General features: G+C 44.8%; 1 protein-coding gene across 1 annotated transcript in view; it reads left to right on the forward strand.

Annotated features, from left to right (window-relative positions):
* Nucleotides 1-21,022, forward strand: part of NCEH1 (neutral cholesterol ester hydrolase 1) — a 74,579-nt gene that overhangs the window by 44,428 nt on the left and 9,129 nt on the right. The window contains exons 2-3 of the mRNA XM_038741280.1: nucleotides 3,885-4,113; nucleotides 4,990-5,059. Of these exons, the coding sequence (XP_038597208.1) occupies nucleotides 3,885-4,113; nucleotides 4,990-5,059 (299 nt within the window). The remainder of the gene's footprint in view (nucleotides 1-3,884; nucleotides 4,114-4,989; nucleotides 5,060-21,022) is intronic.

The following is a 21,022-nucleotide window of genomic DNA, read 5'->3' on the forward strand; positions in this document are numbered from 1 at the left end:
CACCTTGTCCCTTGCCCCTGTACACAACTGACAGTAAGGGAAGTGGGAAATGACTTTTATAAGTATTTAGTACCTTACGGCATTTTACAGAGTTTGCTGTTCCTGGTCTGCAGATTAGAGGGGGAAAGAAAGAAGTTTGACATTTAAACCTCATTGTTTTTTAGTACTTCTCTCTAGGCTGTCATTTTCTGTGGGCAGGGACTTTCTTCAATTTGTCTTTTTGTACATTTCCAAGAGCCTAATACCGTGTAAGGCACAAAGGTAGGTGCTCAGCAAACACTATGATTACTTAATAATATTGGAAAGACTGCCCTAACCACACTCTCCCCATGGCGGTTTAGTGGTGCATGAATTCTGAGTCATCCCTCTGTCGTTTTAGAACCTGCAAAACAGTCCTGCTGTCGGTTCAGATTAGTGTGCATAGCCATCATGAAACTTGCTCTCGGTTTTTGCTTTTCTTTCTCTTGGAAGTTCAAACGAAACTTACAGTTTATAGACCAGCATAGTTTAGAATTGTAACAAAAGAACACAGTTCTTCATTATTCCCAGTCCATTCTCATTTTTAAAAATTTCTTTCTTCTCTTTGCTGGAAATAAAGAGCAGCCTCCCAGACTTTTGCACACCAGGATGAAGCAGTTTCTTTTTGAGAGTTAATTTAAACAAAACTGAATCCAAACTGTTATTGCCATTTATAACTGACTATTGTGGAATAGCATCAAGTAAAATTCCTATGTGATAAAAAATTTTGTTTGGCACAGTGTTATATGAAGTAATGTATGTGTAATAATAATAATGGTATTTGTTAAGCGCTTACTATGTGCAAAGCAGGACAAAGCGAGAGGCAGGACATGGGTGAGTGTTCTGCAGCGAAATGGACGAGAATGAGGTACAGCAAGTTTGGCATTAAAGAAGTGAAATGTTTTGGCTGGGTTATAGTAGGAAACAGAGGGGGTTAGGTAGGAGGAGGTATGGTGATTGAGTGCCTTATAGCTGACAATAAGGAGTTTCTGTTTGATATGGAGGTAGATGAGCAACTACTGGAGGTTCTTGAGGAGTAGAGAAACATGGATTGAACATTTCTGCAGAGAAATGACCCAGGCAGCAGAGTGACATATGGACCGGAGTGGGGAGAGACAGGATACAGGGAGATCAGCAAGGAGACTGATGCATTAATCGAGGCAGGATAGGATAAGTGCTTGGTTTGATGTAGTAACAGTTTGATGGAGAGGAAAGGGTGGATTTTAGCAACATCATGAAGGTTAAATTGATAGGATTTAGTGACAGGTTAAATATGTGGGTTGAATGAGAGATGAGTCGAGTATATCACCAAGGTTAAGAAAGAGACGAGATTAAACAGCCAGAGAGATGAGGAGAACCAGGAGAGGACAGTGTTAGCAAAGCTGAGGTTGGACAGTGTTTCCAGGAGAAGGGGGTGGTTTACAGTGTTGAAAGCATTTGAGCAGTCGAGGAGGACTAAAACGGAGTAGAGGGCATTGGATTTGGCAAGAAGGAGGTCACTGAAGGTCTCTTGGCACCACTGAGAACCTCCCAGAAGGTAGAAGGGGGCACTCCCAGCATGTACCACATGCAGTAGCCTTGGAAGCATCTTCCTATGGTTAACAGCCCCTATCCAATCATCCCTAAATGCTGGGAGTGCACAGAGAGTTTTGCCCTTCTCTTCATCACGATGAAGTTAGACATGAAGATTAATGCAGTATGATGGAAAAAATGCTTTTCAGCTCCTCACAAGAAAAGGAACCATCAGTTTGCCTATAACACAGAGGTTGCTTTTTTGAACAACTTTTCATGAAGAAAAACTCATGTTTTTGGCCTGCAAGGACCCGGGTTCAAAGACCAGCCCTGTTACTTGCCTGTACTGTGACCTTGGGCAAATCACGTAACTTCCCTGTGCCTCAGTTACCTCATCTGTAAAATGGGGATTAAATCCTCCTCCCTCCAACTCAGACTGTAAGACCCATTTAGACTGTAACTTCATTGTGGGCAGGGAGTGTGTCTGTTTATTGTTATTGTACTCTCCCAAGTGCTTAGTATAGTGCTGTACAATAAGTCCTCAGTAAATACAAATGACTGACATGGACTATGTCAAACCTGATTGTCTTGTATCTATCCCAGTGCTCAGCACAGTGCCTGGCACATAGTAAGCACTTAACAAGTACCAATTAAAAAAAGAGATACTCGCTCAGTGTCTGACACCCACTGTGTGGATAGAAAACTGTTTCTCACAACACCTTGCCATGTTTTATTCAGACAGATATGGATTGTTGGAAGAACGTATCTCAACTTTGTTGCCGGATTCAATCCAAAATGTGTGTTCGGCTGATCTGACTGTATTGCTATTTTTAGTACGACAGTTGCCCAATGCCATACAACAGTTGCCCAATGCCAAACTTGCCTCTCATTCATGGAAAAAGGAGTGGCGAGCTGAAAGGGAAACAGCTATTTTGTTTTCAATAACTTATCTTCTCAAAGAAACTCTTCAGAGTTTGGTGAAAGAAATTTCACCAAATTCAAATTCAAGACAAGACTCCTTGTCTTCCCTCCCAAACCCTGCCCTCTCCCTCACTTTCTCATCACTGTTGATGGCACTACCATCCTTCCCGTCTCACAAGCCCGCAACCTTGGTGTCATCCTCGACTCCGCTGTCTCATTCACCCCTCACATCCAAGCCATCACCAAAACCTGCCGGTCTCAGCTCCACCACATTGCCAAGATCCTCCCTTTCCTCTCCATCCAAACTGCTACCCTCCTCATTCCAGCTCTCATCCTATCCTGTCTGGACTACTGCATCAGCCTCCTCTCTGATCTCCCATCCTCCTGTCTCTCCCCACTTCAATCCATACTTCACGCCGCTGCCCAGATTGTCTTTGTCCAGAAATGCTCTGGGAATGTTACTCCCCTCCTCAAAAATCTCCAGTGGCTACCAATCAACCTACGCATCAGGCAGAAACTCCTCACCCTGGACTTCAAGGCTCTCCTTCACCTCACCTCCCTTCTCTCCTTCTACAGCCCAGCCCGCACCCTCCGCTCCTCTGCCACTAATCTCCTCACTGTGCCTCGTTCTCGCCTGTCCCGCCATCGACCCCTGGCCCACGTCACCCCCCGGGCCTGGGATGCCCTCTCTCTGCCCATCCGCCAAGCTAGCTCTCTTCCTCCCTTCAAGGCCCTACTGGGAGCTCACCTCCTCCAGGAGGCCTTTCCAGACTGAGCCCCCTCCTTCCTCTCCCCCCATACCCCTCTCCATCTCCCCGTCTTACCTCCTTCCCTTCCCCACAGCACCTGTATATATGTATATATGTTTGTACATATTTATTACTCTATTTATTTATTTTACTTGTACATATCTATTCTATTTATTTTATTTTGTTAATATGTTTGGTTTTGTTCTCTGTCTCCCCCTTCTAGACTGTGAGCCCACTGTTGGGTTGGGACTGTCTCTATATGTTGCCAACTTGTACTTCCCAAGCGCTTAGTACAGTGCTCTGCACACAGTAAGTGCTCAATAAATACGATTGATTGATTGATTGATTTCTTTGCTTTACACTGACCTTTGCCTAGGTTTCCTTTGCATTATTAGCCGGGTCTTTATTGAACAAACTTATTGTCAGGGAGTTTGTTTGCTTTTTTCCCATGTTAATAATTTTTCCTTCTTCAGCCAGTCAACCCAGAAGAAATTTGATTCAATTACTTTACAAGGGACAGACAAACTGAAAATAATTAGAATGGGATTAAGTAAATTATTTTTTGCAGTGTGATTGTACTCTGGTGCCAGACTGTGTAAGGTTTACCATTTTTCAGGTCGAGTTTAATTTAGACTTTCTTGTTTCTTTCTATTTTTTTGTTTATTTAATTTTGTTACTTCGCAGAGCAACTGGATTCACTTTATGGGACTCAGCCATCATCTACTGGCTTTGAATTTTATAATCACTTCCTTTGGCAACAAAAACGCTTGGTCTTCCACACATGTTAAAGTTACTGATACAGATTTTGATGGAGTAGAAGTCAGAGTCTTTGAAGCTTCTCCAAAGCCCAGTGAGACACTAAAGCGCGGTGTTATTTTCATCCATGGAGGAGGATGGGCCTTGGCAAGCGCAAGTATGTTCTGAGAACTTCCAATTCCAATCTGCTGGGCTTCTTGGTCCTTGAACACTTAGATTGTGATTTTTTTTTTTCCCCACTGTCACTGTGGTTTTTCTCTCCTCTCTGTGTTGTGGGCCAGGCTATGTATAGATTATTCTTATGTCTTAGAGCCCAAAGGTTTCCTTATGAAATGCATTACTCAGGTTGTAATGAACTGAAACCCAGGTGAACCATCTCCAATTAGTACAAATGTTCTCTTAATTGACCAAATTTGCATTCTAAAATTATGATTGCTACTAATGGGATGTAAGGATAAAAATCAAAGCAATTGACTCTGTGGTGTAGTCAGTACAGAAGGCCTTCCCTAAGTGGGTTCTGGAGAAGGAATGGTTTTGCTATTTTCTTGAATGGGAAGTAATGACATGCTGAAGCCACCGGCAGTGAATCGGATTTTCAAGAAACTTAAGACTTCCTAATTCAGATTTCAGTCATACAGTGGTTTGAATTACTTCTGTACATTCCTTTTTTACAAATAAAAGGATGCTTTAAGTGGTTCAAGTCACATACATGACAGAGAAACTCATTATTGTGATCAGCAGGAATGTGATTTTTGTGTTTCTTCTATTTATTAAAGGTTTTGAACTTTTTAGAGGAGGCTGTCCCATTACATAAGTATTAGTAGTAAAAATAATTCATTTTCTTTCTTTTACAAACATCTAATTTTTGCATCTCTTATCTAGAAGAGTATTATATTAATATTTGGGCAGATGACTTCACTATGCTCATTAATTTAAATTGACTTTTTAAATTATTTATAGTCATCAGGGTTTTAAAAGAGCATTTTAAAACACTGCTCCTATGCCGTGACTGACTCCATTTCCCCTCCTCTAGAAATTCGATATTATGATCAGCTGTGTGCAACAATGGCAGAAGAACTGAATGCTGTAATTGTCTCAATTGAGTGAGTACTTCATGTTCATAAAGGGAGTTCTAACATTTGTAAATTTAATTTTTAATCTGTGGGCATTGGGCTGTTTTTTGTTTTTTTCCCTAAAGGATTATCTAAAGGAAAAGGAATCAGTGGTACGTATTAAGTGCATACTATGTTCAGACCACAGTATTAAGCACTTATGACACCATAAATTTCATCACTGCAAATTTTCATCAAAAAGGTTTTTCAGCCATGCAACTTCCTTTCTTCCAGCCAGTAATAGTAATAATAATAATAATGATAATGGTACTTAAATGCTTACTACATGCCAAACACTGGTCTTAGCACTGGGATAGATATAAGGTTATCAGTTCGGGCACATCCCTGTCCCACATGGGGCTCACAGTCTCTAGATAGGCAGGAGTAGGATTTAATCCCCATTTAAAGATGAGGAAACTGAGGCACAGAGAAGTTAATTGATTTACCCAAGATCACTGAGCAAATAAGTGGCAGATCCTGAATTAGAACCCAGATCCTGTGACTCCCAGGGCCAGTCTACCTCACCTAGGCCAGTCGCTTTATGTTACCACCAGCTTGGATTTAAAAATTAAATGAGTACACTCCCTGACTTCCTTCACCATGTTTGGTAGTTCTCTTCTTCCTCACCCTTCGCTCCACCTATCTACTGTCTAAATTGAGGAGAAGGTAGTACTAGTCAGTCCCTAGAAGCCCCTTTGCCCAAGTGTGTGGTAACTGCAGCAGGCCTAGAAAGGATAGGAGAGCTCATGGAGCCAAGAGCAGGACCAAGCAGAGTTGGTCCCCTTCTATTCTCCATCTACACCCATTTCCTCCCACAGCTTCAACTGCCACCTCTATGAGGATGATTCCCGAATGTACATCTCCAGCTCTGACCTCTCTCCTTCTCTGCAGTCTCTCATTTCCTTCTGCCTTCAGGACATCTCTACTCGGATGTCCCGCCAACACCTCAAATTTTGCATGTCCAAAACAGAGCTCCTTGTCTTCCCACCCAAACTGTGTCCTGACTTTCCGATCACTGTAGACAGCACCATTCATTCATTCATTCAGTCGTATTTATTGAGCGCTTACTGTGTGCAGAGCAATGTACTAAGTGCTTGGGAAGTACAAGTTGGCAATATATAGAGGTGGTTCCTACCCAACAATGGGCTCAAAGTCTAGAAGAGGGAGACAGACAACAAAACAAAACATGTGGACAGGTGTCAAGACATCAGAATAAATAGGAATAAAGCTAGATGCACATCATTAACAAAATAAATAGAATAGTAAATATGTACAAGTAAAATAAATAGAGTAATAAATCTTTACAAACATACAGGTGCTGTGTTGGGGGGAGGTAGGGCAGGGGGGATGGAGAGGAGGAGAGGAAAAAGGGGGCTCAGTCGGGGAAGGCCTGGAGAAGGTGAGCTTTCACTAGTGCTTTGAAGGGGGGAAGCGAGCCAGCTTGGTGGATGTGTGGAGGGAGGGCATTCCAGGCCAGGAGGACGACGTGGGCCTGGGGTCGACAGTGGGACAGGCAAGAACGAGGCACAGTGAGGAGGTTTGCGGCAGAGGAGTGGAGGGTGTGGGCTGGGCTTGAGGAGGAGAGAAAGGGAGGTGAGGTAGGAGGGGGCGAGGTGATGGACAGCCTTGAAGCCAAGAGTGAGGAGTTTTTGCTTGATGCGTAGGTTGACTGGTAGCCATTGGAGATTTTTGAGAAGGGGAGTAACATGCCCAGAACGTTTCTGCACAAAGATGATCTGGGCAGCAGCGTGAAGTATAGACTGAAGTGGGGAGAGACTGGAGGATGGGAGATCAGAGAGGAGGCTGATGCAGTAATCTGGTCGGGGTAGGATGAGAGATTGAAACAGCAAGGTAGCGGTTTGGATGGAGAGGAAAGAGCGGATCTTGGCAATGTTGTGGAGGTGAGACCAGCAGGTTTCTGTGACGGACTGGATGTGAGGGGTGAACGAGAGAGCACAGTCGAGGATGACACCAAGGTTGTGGGCTTGTGAGATGGGAAGGATGGTAGCGCCGTCTACAGTGATGGGAAAGTCAGGGAGAGGGCAGGGTTTGGGAGGGAAGATAAGGAGTTCAGTCTTGGACATATTGCGTTTTAGATGGTGGGTAGACATCCAGATGGAGATGTCCTGAAGGCAGGAGGAGACCCGAGCCTTAAGGGAGGGAGAGAGAGCAGGGGCAGAGATGTAGATTTGGGTGTCAATCAATCAATCAGTCAGTTGTATTTATTGAGCGCTTACTGTGTGCTTGGATATAGATTTCAAGCAGAGCACTGTACTAAGTGCTTGGGAAGTACAAGTTGGCAACATATAGAGACGGTCCCTACCCAACAGTGGGCTCACAGTCTAGAAGGGGGAGACAGAGAACAAAACAAAGCATATTAACAAAATAAAATAAATAGAATAGATATGTACAAGTAAAATAAATAGAGTAATAAATACGTACAAACATATATACATATATACAGGTGCTGTGGGGAAGGGAAGGAGGTAAGGCAGAGAGGATAGAGAGGGGGAGTAGGGGGAGAGGAAGGAGGGGGCTCAGTCTAGATTAAGAGGAGAACCAGGAGAGGACGGAGTCTGTGAAGCCAAGGTTGGATAGCATGTTGAGGAGAAGGAGGAGGTCCACAGTGTCGAAGGCAGCTGAGACGTCGAGGAGGATTAGGATGGAGTAGGAGCCGTTGGTTTTGGCAAGAAGGAGGTCATTGGTGACCTTAGAGGGAAGCTTCAGTGGAGTGTAGAGGACGGAAGTCAGATTGGAGGGGGTCAAGGAGAGAGTTGACATTGAGGAATTCAAGGCAGCGGGTGCAGATGACTCGTTCGAGGAGTTTGGAAAGGAATGGTAAGAGGGAGATAGGGCGATAACTAGAAGGGGAGGTGGGGTCAAGAGAGGTTTTTTTTTAGGATGGGGGAGACGTGGGCATGTTTGCAGGCAGAGGGGAAGGAACCAGTGGAGAGTGAGCAGTTGAAGATGGAAGTTAAGGAGGGGAGGAGGGAAGGGGCAAGAAACTTCATAAGATGAGAGGGAATGGGGTCAGAAGCACAGGTGGCTGCAGTAGCACTTGAGGGAGGAGCTCTCATCTGAAGATACTGCTGGGAAGGATGGGAGAGTAGCGGAGAGGGTTGAGAGCATGGGGGTTGGAGAAGGCGGAGGATTGACTTTGGGGAGCTCAGACCTGATGGAGTTAATTTTACTAATGAAGTAGGAGGCCAGATCGTTGGGGGTGAGGGATGGAGGAGGGGGAGGAACAGGGGGCCTGAGAAGGGAGTTAAATGTACGGAAGAGCTGACAGGGATGATGGGCATGGGTGTCAATAAGGGAGGAGAAATAGTTTTGCCTGGCAGAGGAGAGGGCAGAGTTAAGGCAGGAAACTTGAAGTGAACGAGGTTGGCTTGGTGTTTTAGACTTTCACCAGCAGTGTTCAACAGCTCGAGCATAAGAGCAAAGGAGGTGGACAGTGGCAGTGATCCAGGGCTGTGGGTTAGTGGTACGAGAGCGGCGAAGGGAAAGGGGAGCGAGCAAGTTCAGCTGAGTAGAGAGGGTAGAGTTGAGAGCAGTAATCTGGTCATCAAGATTGGGTAGAGAGGAAAGGGAGGTGAGGTGGGGTGTGAGGTGCTCAGAAAGATGGATGGGGTCGAGAGTGCGGAGGTCTCTGTGAGGTATTAATATAGACTTACAGGGGAGAGGAGTGTGAGTGAGGAGGCAGGTGAGAAGGTTATGATCAGAGAGAGGGATTTCAGAGTTGGTGAGGGTGGAGATAGTTGAGGGTGTGACCAAGTGGGTGAGGTGCGGTGGAGCAGGAGGTTGGCAGCGTCAAGGAGAGATAGAAGGCGGGTGGCAGAGGAGTCACCAGGAACATCCATGTGGATGTTGAAGTCTCCGAGGATCAGAGTGGGCATGGAAAAGGAGAGAAGGAAGGTGAGAAAGGGGTCAAAATCGTTAAAGAAGTTGGAGGTGGGGCCGGTGGTAGATGACGACGGCTCCAAGAATCTGGAGGGGGTGGTAGAGGCAAATAATGTGGACTTCAAAGGAGGGGAAGGAACGGGAAGGGGGAGAAGGGATTGTGCGAAAGCGACATTGGGGAGCGAGAAGGAAACTGACACCTCCTTTTCCTGTGAGTCTGAGGAAGTGGGAGAAGAAGCAGCCTCCACTGGAGAGAGCAGCAGAAGAGACTGTCATCCGGAACGAGCCATGTTTCAGTTAGGGTGAGGAGGAGTAGAGAGCTGGAAAGGAATAGGTCCAGGATGAAAGGGAGCTTACCTATAATGGAGCGAGGATTCCAAAGGCCACACTTGGCAGCAGCCTTGGAGGGAGGGGAGGCAGGAGGAAGGGAGGGTTTGGATTCGGATGAGTTGGCAGGTGCCAGGGCAGGGAGAGTGGGAAGAGGGGTGGTGATGAGAAAGGAGAAGTGGGGTGGGGGCGGGGAGGAGGGGAGGGAGGGAGCTGGAAGCATCCTCCCTGCCTCACAAGCCCATAATTATGGCATTATCTTTGACTCATCACTCTGTTCAACACACAAATTCAGTCTATCACCAAATCCTGTCAGTTCAGCCTTCATAGCTAAAATCCAGCCATTCCTCCCCATCCAAAGTGGTACCACATTAATCCCACCGTGAATACCGCATCAGCCTCTTTGCTGACCTCCCTGCCTCCTGTTTCTCCCCACTCCAGTCCATACTTCACTCTGTTACCTGGATCATTTTTCTGCAAAAACGTTCATGTCCCCCACTCCTCAAGAGCCTCCAGTAGTTGCCCATCCACCTCTGCATCAAATGGAAACTCCTCACCGTTGGCTTTAAAGCACTGTCGCCTTGCTCCCTCCTCTCTTACCTCACTGATTTTCTACTACAAATCAGTCTGCACACTTTGCTCCTCTAACACCAACCTTCTCACTGTACCTTGATCTCATCTATCTTGCTGCCAAGCTCTCACCCATGTCCTATCTCTGGCCACAGATGCCCTCCTCCTTCATATCCAAGTCGATCACTCTCCCCACCTTCAAAGCGTTATTTTTAAGCTTTGAGTACACCTCCTTCAAGCACCTTCCCCAACTAAACCCTCCTTCCCTCTTCTCCCACTCCCTTCTGCATTACCATTGCACTTGGATTTTACACCCTTTATTCACCCCTTCCTTAGTCTGACAGCACTTATGTACATAGCGGCAGTTTATATTATTGTCGGTCTCCCCCCTGCCAGCTCACTGTGTGCAAGGAATATGTCTATCAAGTCTGTTATATTATACTCCCCCAAGTGCTTAGTACAGTGCTCCACACACAGTCAGGGGTCAGTAAATACAATGGATTGATTGAGACTGATAGAGGAAGCATAGGATGGTCACTGGGGATGTTGGGTCTAGTGGGCAGGATCAGTGATGGAAAGTTTTACTACAATAATTTAAAAATGCTGACTATGTGCTAAGCGCCAGGGAAGATGGTAGATAATCAGACACAGTCCCTGTCTCACCTGGAGCTCACAGCCTAAGGGGAAGAGAGAATAGGTATTTATACTCCATTTTACAGATGTGGAAACTGAGGCATAGATAAATTAAGTGACTGGTTTAAGGTGAACACAGGAGGCAAGTGATAGAGCTGGAATTAGTAGGGTGAAAAACAAAAACTAGTCAGGAAGCAGCATGGACCAGTAGAAAAAACATGGGCATATAGGAGTCAGAAGACCTGGGATTAATGCGAGTCTGTACATATCACTTTGGGCAAGTCACTTAATTTCTCTGGGCCTCAGTTTCCTCAACTATGAAATGGGGATAAAATACTACTCTCTCCTCCTTTAGACTGTGGTACGAGGACTGTGTCCAACTGGATTATCTTATATCCACCCCAGTGCCTAGTACAATGCCTGGGGTATAATAAGTGCTAAAAAAAATACCATAGGTTACTACTGCAGCAGTAATCCAAATAGCAGGTTACTGATGAAAACTTTGTGACCCATCTCTCCTAATGCAGGAAGAAATGTCACTTTAAGCAGAAATCCAGCCATTGCCAAATTCTCCTAGGCAACTCTTTCATGTGGGAGTAGGCAGCTCTATAAAACAATTAAGCCTTTTTACTAATAGAAGGGACTTGAACCAAAGCCAAGGCATTTAATGGTTACAGTGGCAATTCTTTACCTTTCTCCAAGGACCCATTGCTTTCCTGTGGGGCTTATACAGGCCAGTCTGAAATTATGGAACACTGTGGCCCTCACACACCTGCACAGATCCAATTGGGCCCAAATTTTGAACATTAGGGAGTGAGCCTCTTGGACTCCTTTCCAGCCCCACTCAAACCTGGCCTGAACCTGTCAATCAATCAATCATATTTATTGAGCACTTACTATGTGCAGAGCACAGCACTAAGCCATTGGGAGAGTCCAGTCTAACAGAGTTGGTAGACACATTCCCAGTTCACAATTAGCTTACAGTCTAGAGTGGGGATAGACATTAGTATAAATAAGTAAATTATGGATAATAATATGTGGTAAGGGCTTACTCTGTGCCAAGCACTGTTCTAGGCACTGGGGAAGATACAGGGTAATCAGGTTGTTCCACGTGGGGCTCACAGTCATAATCCCCATTTTACAGATGAGGGAACTGAGGCACAGAGACGTGAAGTGACTTGCCCAAGGTCACACAGCAGACCAGCAGCGAAGCTGGAATTAGAACCCACAACCTCTGACTCCCAAGCCTGGGCTCTTGCCACCAGGCCATGCTGCTTCCCATAGTATGTATATAAGTGCTGTGGGGCTGGGAGGTGAGGGGTGAATAATGGAAGCAAATCAGGGTGATAAAGAAGGGAGTGGGGGAAGAGGAAATGAGGACTTTAGTTAAGGAAGGTGTCTTGGATGAGATCTGCCTTCAGTAAGGCTTAGAAGGCGGGGAGAGTAATTGTCTGTCAGATTCATGGAGGGAGGCAGAGGCAGGATGTGGGCTGAGAGGTTGGCAGTGAGCTAGACAAGATGGAGGCATGGTGAGAGGTTGGCACCAGAGGAGCGAAGTGTGTGCGGGCTGGGCTGTAGTAGGAGAGCAGTGAGGTGAGAGGTGGTAGAGGGCAAGGAGATTGATTTGGGACCTGATCCCAGGCCCAGCCAAATAGGATCAGGACCAGGGGTCCACACAAGGATTCATAATAATGATAATAACAATAATAATGGTATTTAAGTGCTTACTATGTGCCAGGCACTGTACTAAACACTGGGGTGGATACAACCAAATTTTACACACAGTCCCCGTCCCTCATAATAAATAATAATAATAATAATGGCATTTATTAAGCACTTACTATGTGCAAAGCACTGTTCTAAGCGCTGGGGAGTTTACAAGGTGATCAGGTTGTCCCACTGGGGGCTCACAGTCTTAATCCCCATTTTACAGAGGAGGGAACTGAGGCCCAGAGAAGTGAAGTGACTTGCCCAGAGTCTCACAGCTGACAAGTGGCAGAGCCGGGATTTGAACCTATGACCTCTGACTCCAAAGCCCGGGCTCTTTCTACTGAGCGACGCAGTTTCCCCTGGGCCTCATGGGGCTCACAGTCTTAATCCCCATTTTACAGATGAGGTAACTGTAACAGGGAAGTGAGGTGACTTGCCTAACGTCACACAGCGGACAAGTGGTGGAGCCAGATTAGAACCCATGACCTTTTGACTCCCAGGCCTATGGTCTGTCCACTATTTTACGCTGATTCATGGCCCTGCAGGGTTCTTCCACCCAAACCTGCAGAAAGCTGCCAGCTCGTACTCTCCCAACCACTTAGGACAGTGCTCTGCCCATAGTAAGTGCTCAATAATACCATTGATTGACTGATGGATTGGGTTGGTATGCATGGTTCTCACATTCATTCATTCAGTCGTATGTATTGAGTGCTTACTGTGTGCAAAGCACTGAACTAAGCGCATGGAAGAGTACGATAAAACAATAAACAGGTACATCCCCTGCCCACAATGAGCTCACAGTCTAGAGGGGGAGATAGACATTATTATAAGTAAATTACAGATGTAAATAAATTACAGATGTGTCATGGTGGGGAGGCAACAAAAGGGAAAATTGTTCTACAGTCTCATGCTGGACCAAAGAGTAGAACAGTTACTCATTCAGAAGGCATTTAAAAGAGTGAAGGGAGAGCTGTTAAATTATCAAGACTTATCAAGCTGAAAAGCAACCTGGCCTAGTGGAAAGAGTACAGATCTGGGAGCCATACGGCCTGGGTTCTAACCCTCCCGCTGCCAAATGCTTATTGTGTCACCTTGGGCAAGTCCCTTAACTCCTCCGTGCCTCAGTTCTGCTGCACTCCCTCCTCCTGAAAAGCATCATGGCCTAGTGGAAAGAGCCTGGGCTTGGGAGTCATTAATTAATTCATTCATTCAATTGTATTTATTGAGTGCTTACTGTGTGCAGAGCACTGTACTAAGCACTTGGGAAGTATAAGTTGGCAACATATAGAGACGGTCCCTACCCAACAACGGGCTCACAGTCTAGAAGAAGTCACAGAGTCAGAGGTTGTGGGTTCTAATTCTGGCTCCGCCACTTATCAGCTGTGTGACTTTGGGCAAATCACTTAACTTCCCTGTGCCTCAGTGACCTCATCTGTAAAAATGGGCATTAAGACTGTGAACCCCACGTGGGGCAACCCGATTACCTTGCATCTACCGCAGTGTTTAGAACAGTGCATGGCACACAGTATGTGCTTAACAAATAACATCATTATTATTATTATTTTTATTCATTCATTCAATCATATTTATTGAGCCCTTGCTGTGTGCAGAGCACTGTACTAAGCCCTTGGGAAGTACAAGTTGGCAACATATAGAGACGGTCCCTACCCAACAGCGGGCTCACAGTCTAGAACGGGGAGACAGACAACAAAACAAAACATATTAACAAAATAAAATAAATAGAATAGTAAATATGTACAAGTTAAATAGAGTAATAAATCTGCATAGACATATATATAGGTGCTGTGGGGAGGGGAAGGAGGTAGTGCGGGGGAGATAGGGAGGGGGAGAGGAAGGAGGGGTCTCAGTCTGGGAAGGCCTCCTGGAATAGGTGAGCTCGCAGTAGGGCTCTGAAGGGAGGAAGAGAGCTAGCTAGCTTGGCGGATGTGTGGAGGGAGGGCATTGCAGGCCGGGGGAGGACATGGGCCGGGGGTTGACGGTGGGACAGGCAAGAACGAGACACAGTGAGGAGGTTAGCGGCAGAGGAGTGGAGGGTGCGGGCTGGGCTGGAGAAGGAAAGAAGGGAGGTGAGGTAGGAGGGGGTGAGGTGATGGACAGCCTTAAAGCTGAGGGTGAGGAGTTTCTGCCTGATGCGTAGGTTGATTGGTAGCCACTGGAGATTTTTGAGGAGGGGAGTAACGTACCCAGAGTGCTTCTGCACAAAGATGATCCGGGCAGCTGTGTGAAGTATAGATTGAAGTGGAGAGAGACAGGAGGATGGGAGATCAGAGAGGAGGCTGATGCAGTAATCCAATCGGGATAGGATGAGAGATTGAACCATCAGAGTAGCGGTTTGGATGGAGAGGAAAGGGCGGATCTTGGCGATGTTGCGGAGGTGAGACCGGCAGGTTTTGGTGACGGATTGGATGTGGGGGTGAATGAGAGAGCAGAGTCGAGGATGACACCAAGGTTGTGGGCTTGTGAGATGGGAAGGATGGTAGTGCCATCAACAGTGATGGGAAAGTCAGGGAGAGGGCAGGGTTTGGAAGGGAAGATAAGGAGTTCAGTCTTGGACATATTGAGTTTTAGGTGGCGGGCAGACATCTAGGTGGAGATGTCTTGAAGGCAGGAGGAGACACGAGCCTGAGGGGAGGGAGAGAGAGCAGGGGCAGAGATGTAGATTTGGGTGTCATCAGTGTAGAGATGATAGGTGAAGCCATGGGAGCGAATGAGTAAGTGGGACAGGGACTATGTCCAACTTAATTCTCTTATATCTACCCCAGCATTTAGGACAGTGTTTGACACATAGTAAGCACTTAACAAATACCATAAAAAGCCCTCATTCACTTGAACTGGGAGGAACATGGGAGAATTTTTCAATTTTCTCATCCTTCTTCCTCAAGGAACAAAACTAGCCCTTCCAAAGGAACCAGTATCCTTGAAGGATGCCAACAGTCTCCCTAGCAATCACTCACTCCTCAATTCTTAAAGTACCACAACTGCACGTGCCGGAACTCGGTCTGTAGCCATGTATGGCTTTTACTATCCTCTAGGACTAGGGAAGCAGCATGGCTCTGTGGAAAGAGCATGGGCTTTGGAGTCAGAGGTCATGGGTTCAAATCCCGGCTCTGCCAATTGTCAGCTGTGTGACCTTAGGCCAGTCACTTAACTTCTCTGTGCCTCAGTTACCTCACCTGTAAAATGGGGATTAAGATTGTGAGCCCCACGTGGGAAAACCTGATCACTCTGTAACCTCCCCAGCGCTTAGAATGGTGCTTTGCACATAATAAGTGCTTAATAAATGCTATCATTCTTATTACGACTAGAATGAAGAATACGTAGAATAGTATCTTAACTAACAGTAGAGTAATACAGGCTTGGATTTAATAGAATGCCAAGAAACCATTCAAAAAGTGAAAATGCCCAACAGTCTACAGAAGACGACGACATTATAATATATACGATCAAACTCTGGAAAAACCCATAAATGAATAACTGCTTCGGAAAACAATGAGCGATTAAATCAGTGAGACATTAAATTAGACTCTGATACAGAGTACAAGAAGCTTTCTAAAGAGACATAATGGTTGTTGAGATAAAGAAAACAAGAACAGTTTATGTAACAAGAGATGATACTGTTTAACAGAATACCAAGAGAATGTTTATTATTGTGATAACTCTATATGTATATGCCAGACCACCACTCTTCCCACCTTCAAAGCCTTATTAAGGTCACAGCTCCGTCAAGTGGACTTCTCCAATAAAGTCCTCTTTTCCCTGACTCTTCTCCCTTCTGTGTCTGCCTATGCACTTAGATCCATGCCCTTTGGGCACTTGGTATTTACCCCACCTTCAGCCCCATGGCATTTATGTAAGTATCCGTAATTTATTTATATTAATGCCTATCGACCCTCCTAGGCTATGAGCACATTGTCCGCAGGGAATGTGCCTACCAACTCTATGGCATTTATACTCCCCCAAGTGCTTAGTACAGTGCTCGGCACACAGTAAGTGCTCAACAAATATCATTGATTTTTTTTTCAAGTTTAAACATCCATTTCAGGTTTAAAATCAATCAGTGATATTTATTGAACGCTTATGGTGTGCAGTGCACTAGTACAGTGCTCAGCGCTTAGCACAGTGCGTGGCACATAGTAAGTGCTTAACAAATACCATCATTATTATACTGAATACTTGGGAGAGTGCAATAAAACTGATTGGCAGCCGATTAGAGAAGCAGCATGGCCCAGTGGAAAGAGCACAGGCTTTGGAGTCAGAGGTCATGGGTTCAAATCCCAGCTCTGCCAATTGTCAGCTGTGTGACCTTAGGCAGGCCAGTCACTTAACTTCTCTGTGCCTCAGTTACCTCATCTGTAAAATGGGGATGTAAAATGGTGAGCCCCCCGTGGGACAACCTGATCACCTTGTAACCACCCCAACGCTTAGAACAGTGCTTTGCACATAGTAAGCGCTTAATAAATGCCATCATTATTATTATTCTATTGGCAAGATACTCGCCCGTAGCATCTTGTAATTTAGTGGAGGATGAGGGGATTTGAATCCTCTGGCCTTACAGAAAGTCATTGTTTTGTTTCAAATAAGGCTTCTTCTAGGTATCTGAGCTGATAGGGAAGGACCTTGAAGATGACTGACGAAGAAAAGAAACTCTTGAATTTTCAGATATTCCTAACCATATCCCTCTTGAAACAATGTACAAAAAATTCAAATATGTAAGGGTACCACCTAGTGGAAAGAATACACTTGTAAAACATTTTGCTTTTCCTTGTAACCTGTCATTGACAGCTAGCCACCAAACTTTCATTCATTTATTCAGTTGTATTTATTGAGGGCTTACTGTGTGTACAGCACTGTACTAAGCACTGGGAGAGTACCGTGGGACTTTGGGCAAGTCACTTAACTTCTCTGTGCCTCAGTTACCTCATCTGTAAAAGGGGGATTAAGACTCTGAGCCCCACATGGGACAATCTGATCAACTTGTATCCCCCACAGCACTTAGAACAGTGCTTTGCACATAGTAAGCGCTTAACAAATGCCATTATTATTATTACAATACAACAATAAACAGACACATTCCATGCCCACAATGAGCTTACAGTCTGGGGGTGGGGTGGGGGGGACACAGATATTAAAATAAATACATTAATTACAGCTATGTACATAAGTGCTGTGGGGCTGGGAGGGGTGAAGAACAAAGGGAGCAAGCCAGGGTGATGCAGAAGGGAATTGTATGGATCATTGCAATCAAGCTAGTTGCTAAGTATGTTTCTTTAGTGGTTTTGTTAAGTGCTCTGTATATGCCAGACACTCTACTAAACTCTGGGGTAGATGCAAGATAATCAGGTTGGACAACAGCGCCTGTCCTACATTGGGTTCACTGTCATAGTCTCCATTTTAAAGATGAGATAACTGAGGCATGGGCAATTAAATGACTTGCCCAGGGTCAGCCAGCAGAAGGTGGTGGAGCTGGAATTAGAACACAGGTCCTCTGACTCCCAAGCCTGTGCCCTTTCCACTAGACCACACTGCTTCTCATTGTACTAGATTATCCTATGATAGGCTGCATACCGAAGCCTGCAGCAAAATCAAAGAATCAAAGTGGCACCTGCATCAAAAAGTCAGCTGTGTGTCATACTCCTGGAAATTAAAGACATTGTCAGGGAGACCACTAAGAAAATAGTACAGCAGTTTTAGTGGAACAAGAAACTCCAGTTAAGGTATCAGCATGACACAGAATAGGTGTGTCTTCAAACCGACTTAGGCAATTCATTAAGATTGCAAACATGGCAAGGTAACATCACCTATATGGGTTTGATGCAACCATCCGACTAAAAAACTATTTGGGGCAAACCAAAAATGCTTTGGCAACATTAGGCTGTTATGAGATGCATTTAAGGGGAACCTGTGACATGATATGCAGATGAAGCTAATGGATACACTTGACCAAAAGTGGAGTGCCTAGACTGGAAGAGATCCAGAGTTTTGCCAATCATTTATTCCTCATTAAAGGTGTATACTCCCAAGTACTTAGTACAGTGCTCTGCACACAATAATCAGTAAATACCATTGATTGCTGTTTGGCCTTGCACATACTAAGCCACTGACTATACAGATGCCTTCACCCTTATCTATCAATCAATCAGTGTTATTTATTGAACGCTTACTGTTGTGTGCAGAGTAAATTCCCCCAATTTTTAAGGAATTTACTGAGAGAAACCCATAAGAATGGTGGAGCAGAAATCTACAAGCTAGGGATGGGATTTGAGATGTTTTTAGTTTAATGGTATTTAGTGCTTATTATGTGCCAAGTACTGTTCTAAGTACTGCAGTGGATTCAAGATCATTAGGTTTTGACATGCCTCAAACTATGGAACAGAAAAAATGCAACCAGACTTCAGATGCCAATGCTCAGCTAGTACATCTTTTGTTGCTGACAAAGTGTAAATAAATGTGGGTTCCAGTAAAATAATTTCAACGATAGAACATCCTTAACCTGAAATATGGAAATATCACCATACAGAGGGCTTTTATATTTGTTTTTTGCAGAGAGGCTAAGGTGAAATATTTGGTTGGAAAAAAATAAAACTATCTTCACTGTCTTTCTCAAGCCTGCAGCCTGCATCCTCAGTCACCAAATCCTTCATTCATTCATTCATTCATTCAACCATATTTATTGAGCACTTACTGTGTGCAAAGCACTGTACTAAGCACTTGGGAGAGTACAATATAACAACAAACTGACACATTCTTGCCCACTACAAGCTCACAGTCTCGAGGGGAGACTGTTGGTTCTATTTTCCTAACATCTCCAGGATCTACTCATACCCTCCCTCCAGCCTGCAACTTCCTCACCACTTATATCTGACAGATCAGATCATCACATTCCCATCTTAGAAGACCTACTAAAATGATATCTCCTCCAGCAACCCTTCCCTGACTAATCTCTTATCTCCCCAACTCATTTTCTCTCCCCCTTGAGTCTGTACCCCCCCACCTAGGCACTCACCTCACCTCCTGAAAGATGTCTTCCGTTTGACTTTGGGCAAGTCACTTCTTTGGGCCTCAGTTTCCTCAACTGGAAAATAGGGATTCAATAACTGTTCTTCCTCCTACTTAAGACTGTGAGCCCCTTGTGGGACAGGGATTGTGTGTGACCAAATCGACTTGTACCTCCCCTAGCGCTTAGAACAGCATTTGACATGTAGTAAGTACTTAACAGGGGATGTATCTGCTAATTCCGTACTCCCCCAATCGCTTCTTATAGCACTGTGCACATAGTAAGCAATCAAAAATGCGATCGATTGATGTCCATACCTGTATACATGGTTGCGTCCCCTATCTGTAATTTATTTTAATGTCTATCACCACGGCTTGATTCTAAGCTCCTTGAGGGTAGGGATTATGACTAGTTACTCTATTGTACTCTCCCAAGCTTTTATTACAGTATTTGCCCAATTTAAATGAATGCAATTTAAATGAGTAACTAAATGTAAATCCAAAATTTCCTTGTAATGCTCAGTTGTTAATCGGTAGCACAGAAAAATCTATCATCAGTGGCAGGAAGATGAAGGCACAGGTACAGTATATGGTAAATGGTTGGAGCAAGATTTTTTTTCTATTTCCTTCCATAGCTAAAGCTTCCACCCCTCTCCTGGCCATGGCTTTTCCTCTGACATTAGTGCCTCCTCTTTCACTGTTCCCACCTATTTTCCTCTCATTTTCTTTCTTTTTTTTAAAAAAAAAATTACATATTAAATGCTTACTGTAAATGCTGGGGTAGATCCAAGATAATCATGTTGGACAGTCTCTCTCTCACAAGGGGCTCACAGGCCAAATCAGAGGGAGGAGGATTTAATGCCCACTTTAGAGATGAGAAAACTGAGGTACAGAGAAGTTACGTGACTTGCCCAAAGTCACACAGCAGACAAGAGAGAAGGAACATGTGTCAGTGGAAAAAGCATGGATCTGTGAGTCGGAGGACCTAGGTTTTAATCCTGGCTCCGGCAATTGGGCAAGTCGCTTAACTTCTCTGTGCCTTTGTTACTTCATCCATAAAATGTGGATTAAGACTGTGAGTACCATGGGGACATGTACTGGGTCTAACCTGATTATCTTGTACCTCCCTCACCTCTTAGTGCAGTGCCTGGTACATAGTAAGCACTTAACAAATGTCATTTTAAAAAAACAAACCTGAGGGGAGGCTGGATCTCCTTCTGGTCATTTTACGGGTCATATGCAGCCTCTAGAAAAAAAACAGAGGAAGCTCAGGCTGCCCCTGGATGGAAAAGAGCACGACCAGCAGAAGCCACCTCAGCAAAATAAAAGAGCAAGGCTGTGGTGGCACTTCTAGGAGTAGAAGCATCAGTAATGACCATCCCCCACTCATTTCTCCATCTCTCCCCAAAGAAGAAAAAGGGGCCAAGAGGACAGGTCAGTTTGGTATTAGGGGGAGGGGAAACCACCAGCCCAGAGAGCAGAGGAAACTGTGGTAGCTTTAGCAGCAGCAGTTCATAAAACACTTAAAATGTCCATGCACCCCCGACGGTTTGCCTTTAGATGTATTGAGGTTAACTTTTTGACTCAACACTCATATTTCACAATTTGACTTGGGTTTTTCTATTTCAGTCGGTTCATTTTGGAATTCAAGAAGGTAAAAGGAAACAGTGCAAATGTTCCTTGCTTTGCACTGCCAGACCCTCGAGATTATTAAAAGAAAAAAACTCTGGCACCATAACAGTTTTCTCTTTTTAATTCCCCATTGCTGCAGGAGTGTACATTTCAAAATTAATAATAATA

This window comes from Tachyglossus aculeatus, chromosome 1, assembly GCF_015852505.1.
Source record: "Tachyglossus aculeatus isolate mTacAcu1 chromosome 1, mTacAcu1.pri, whole genome shotgun sequence".
NCBI classification, from domain to species: domain Eukaryota; kingdom Metazoa; phylum Chordata; class Mammalia; order Monotremata; family Tachyglossidae; genus Tachyglossus; species Tachyglossus aculeatus.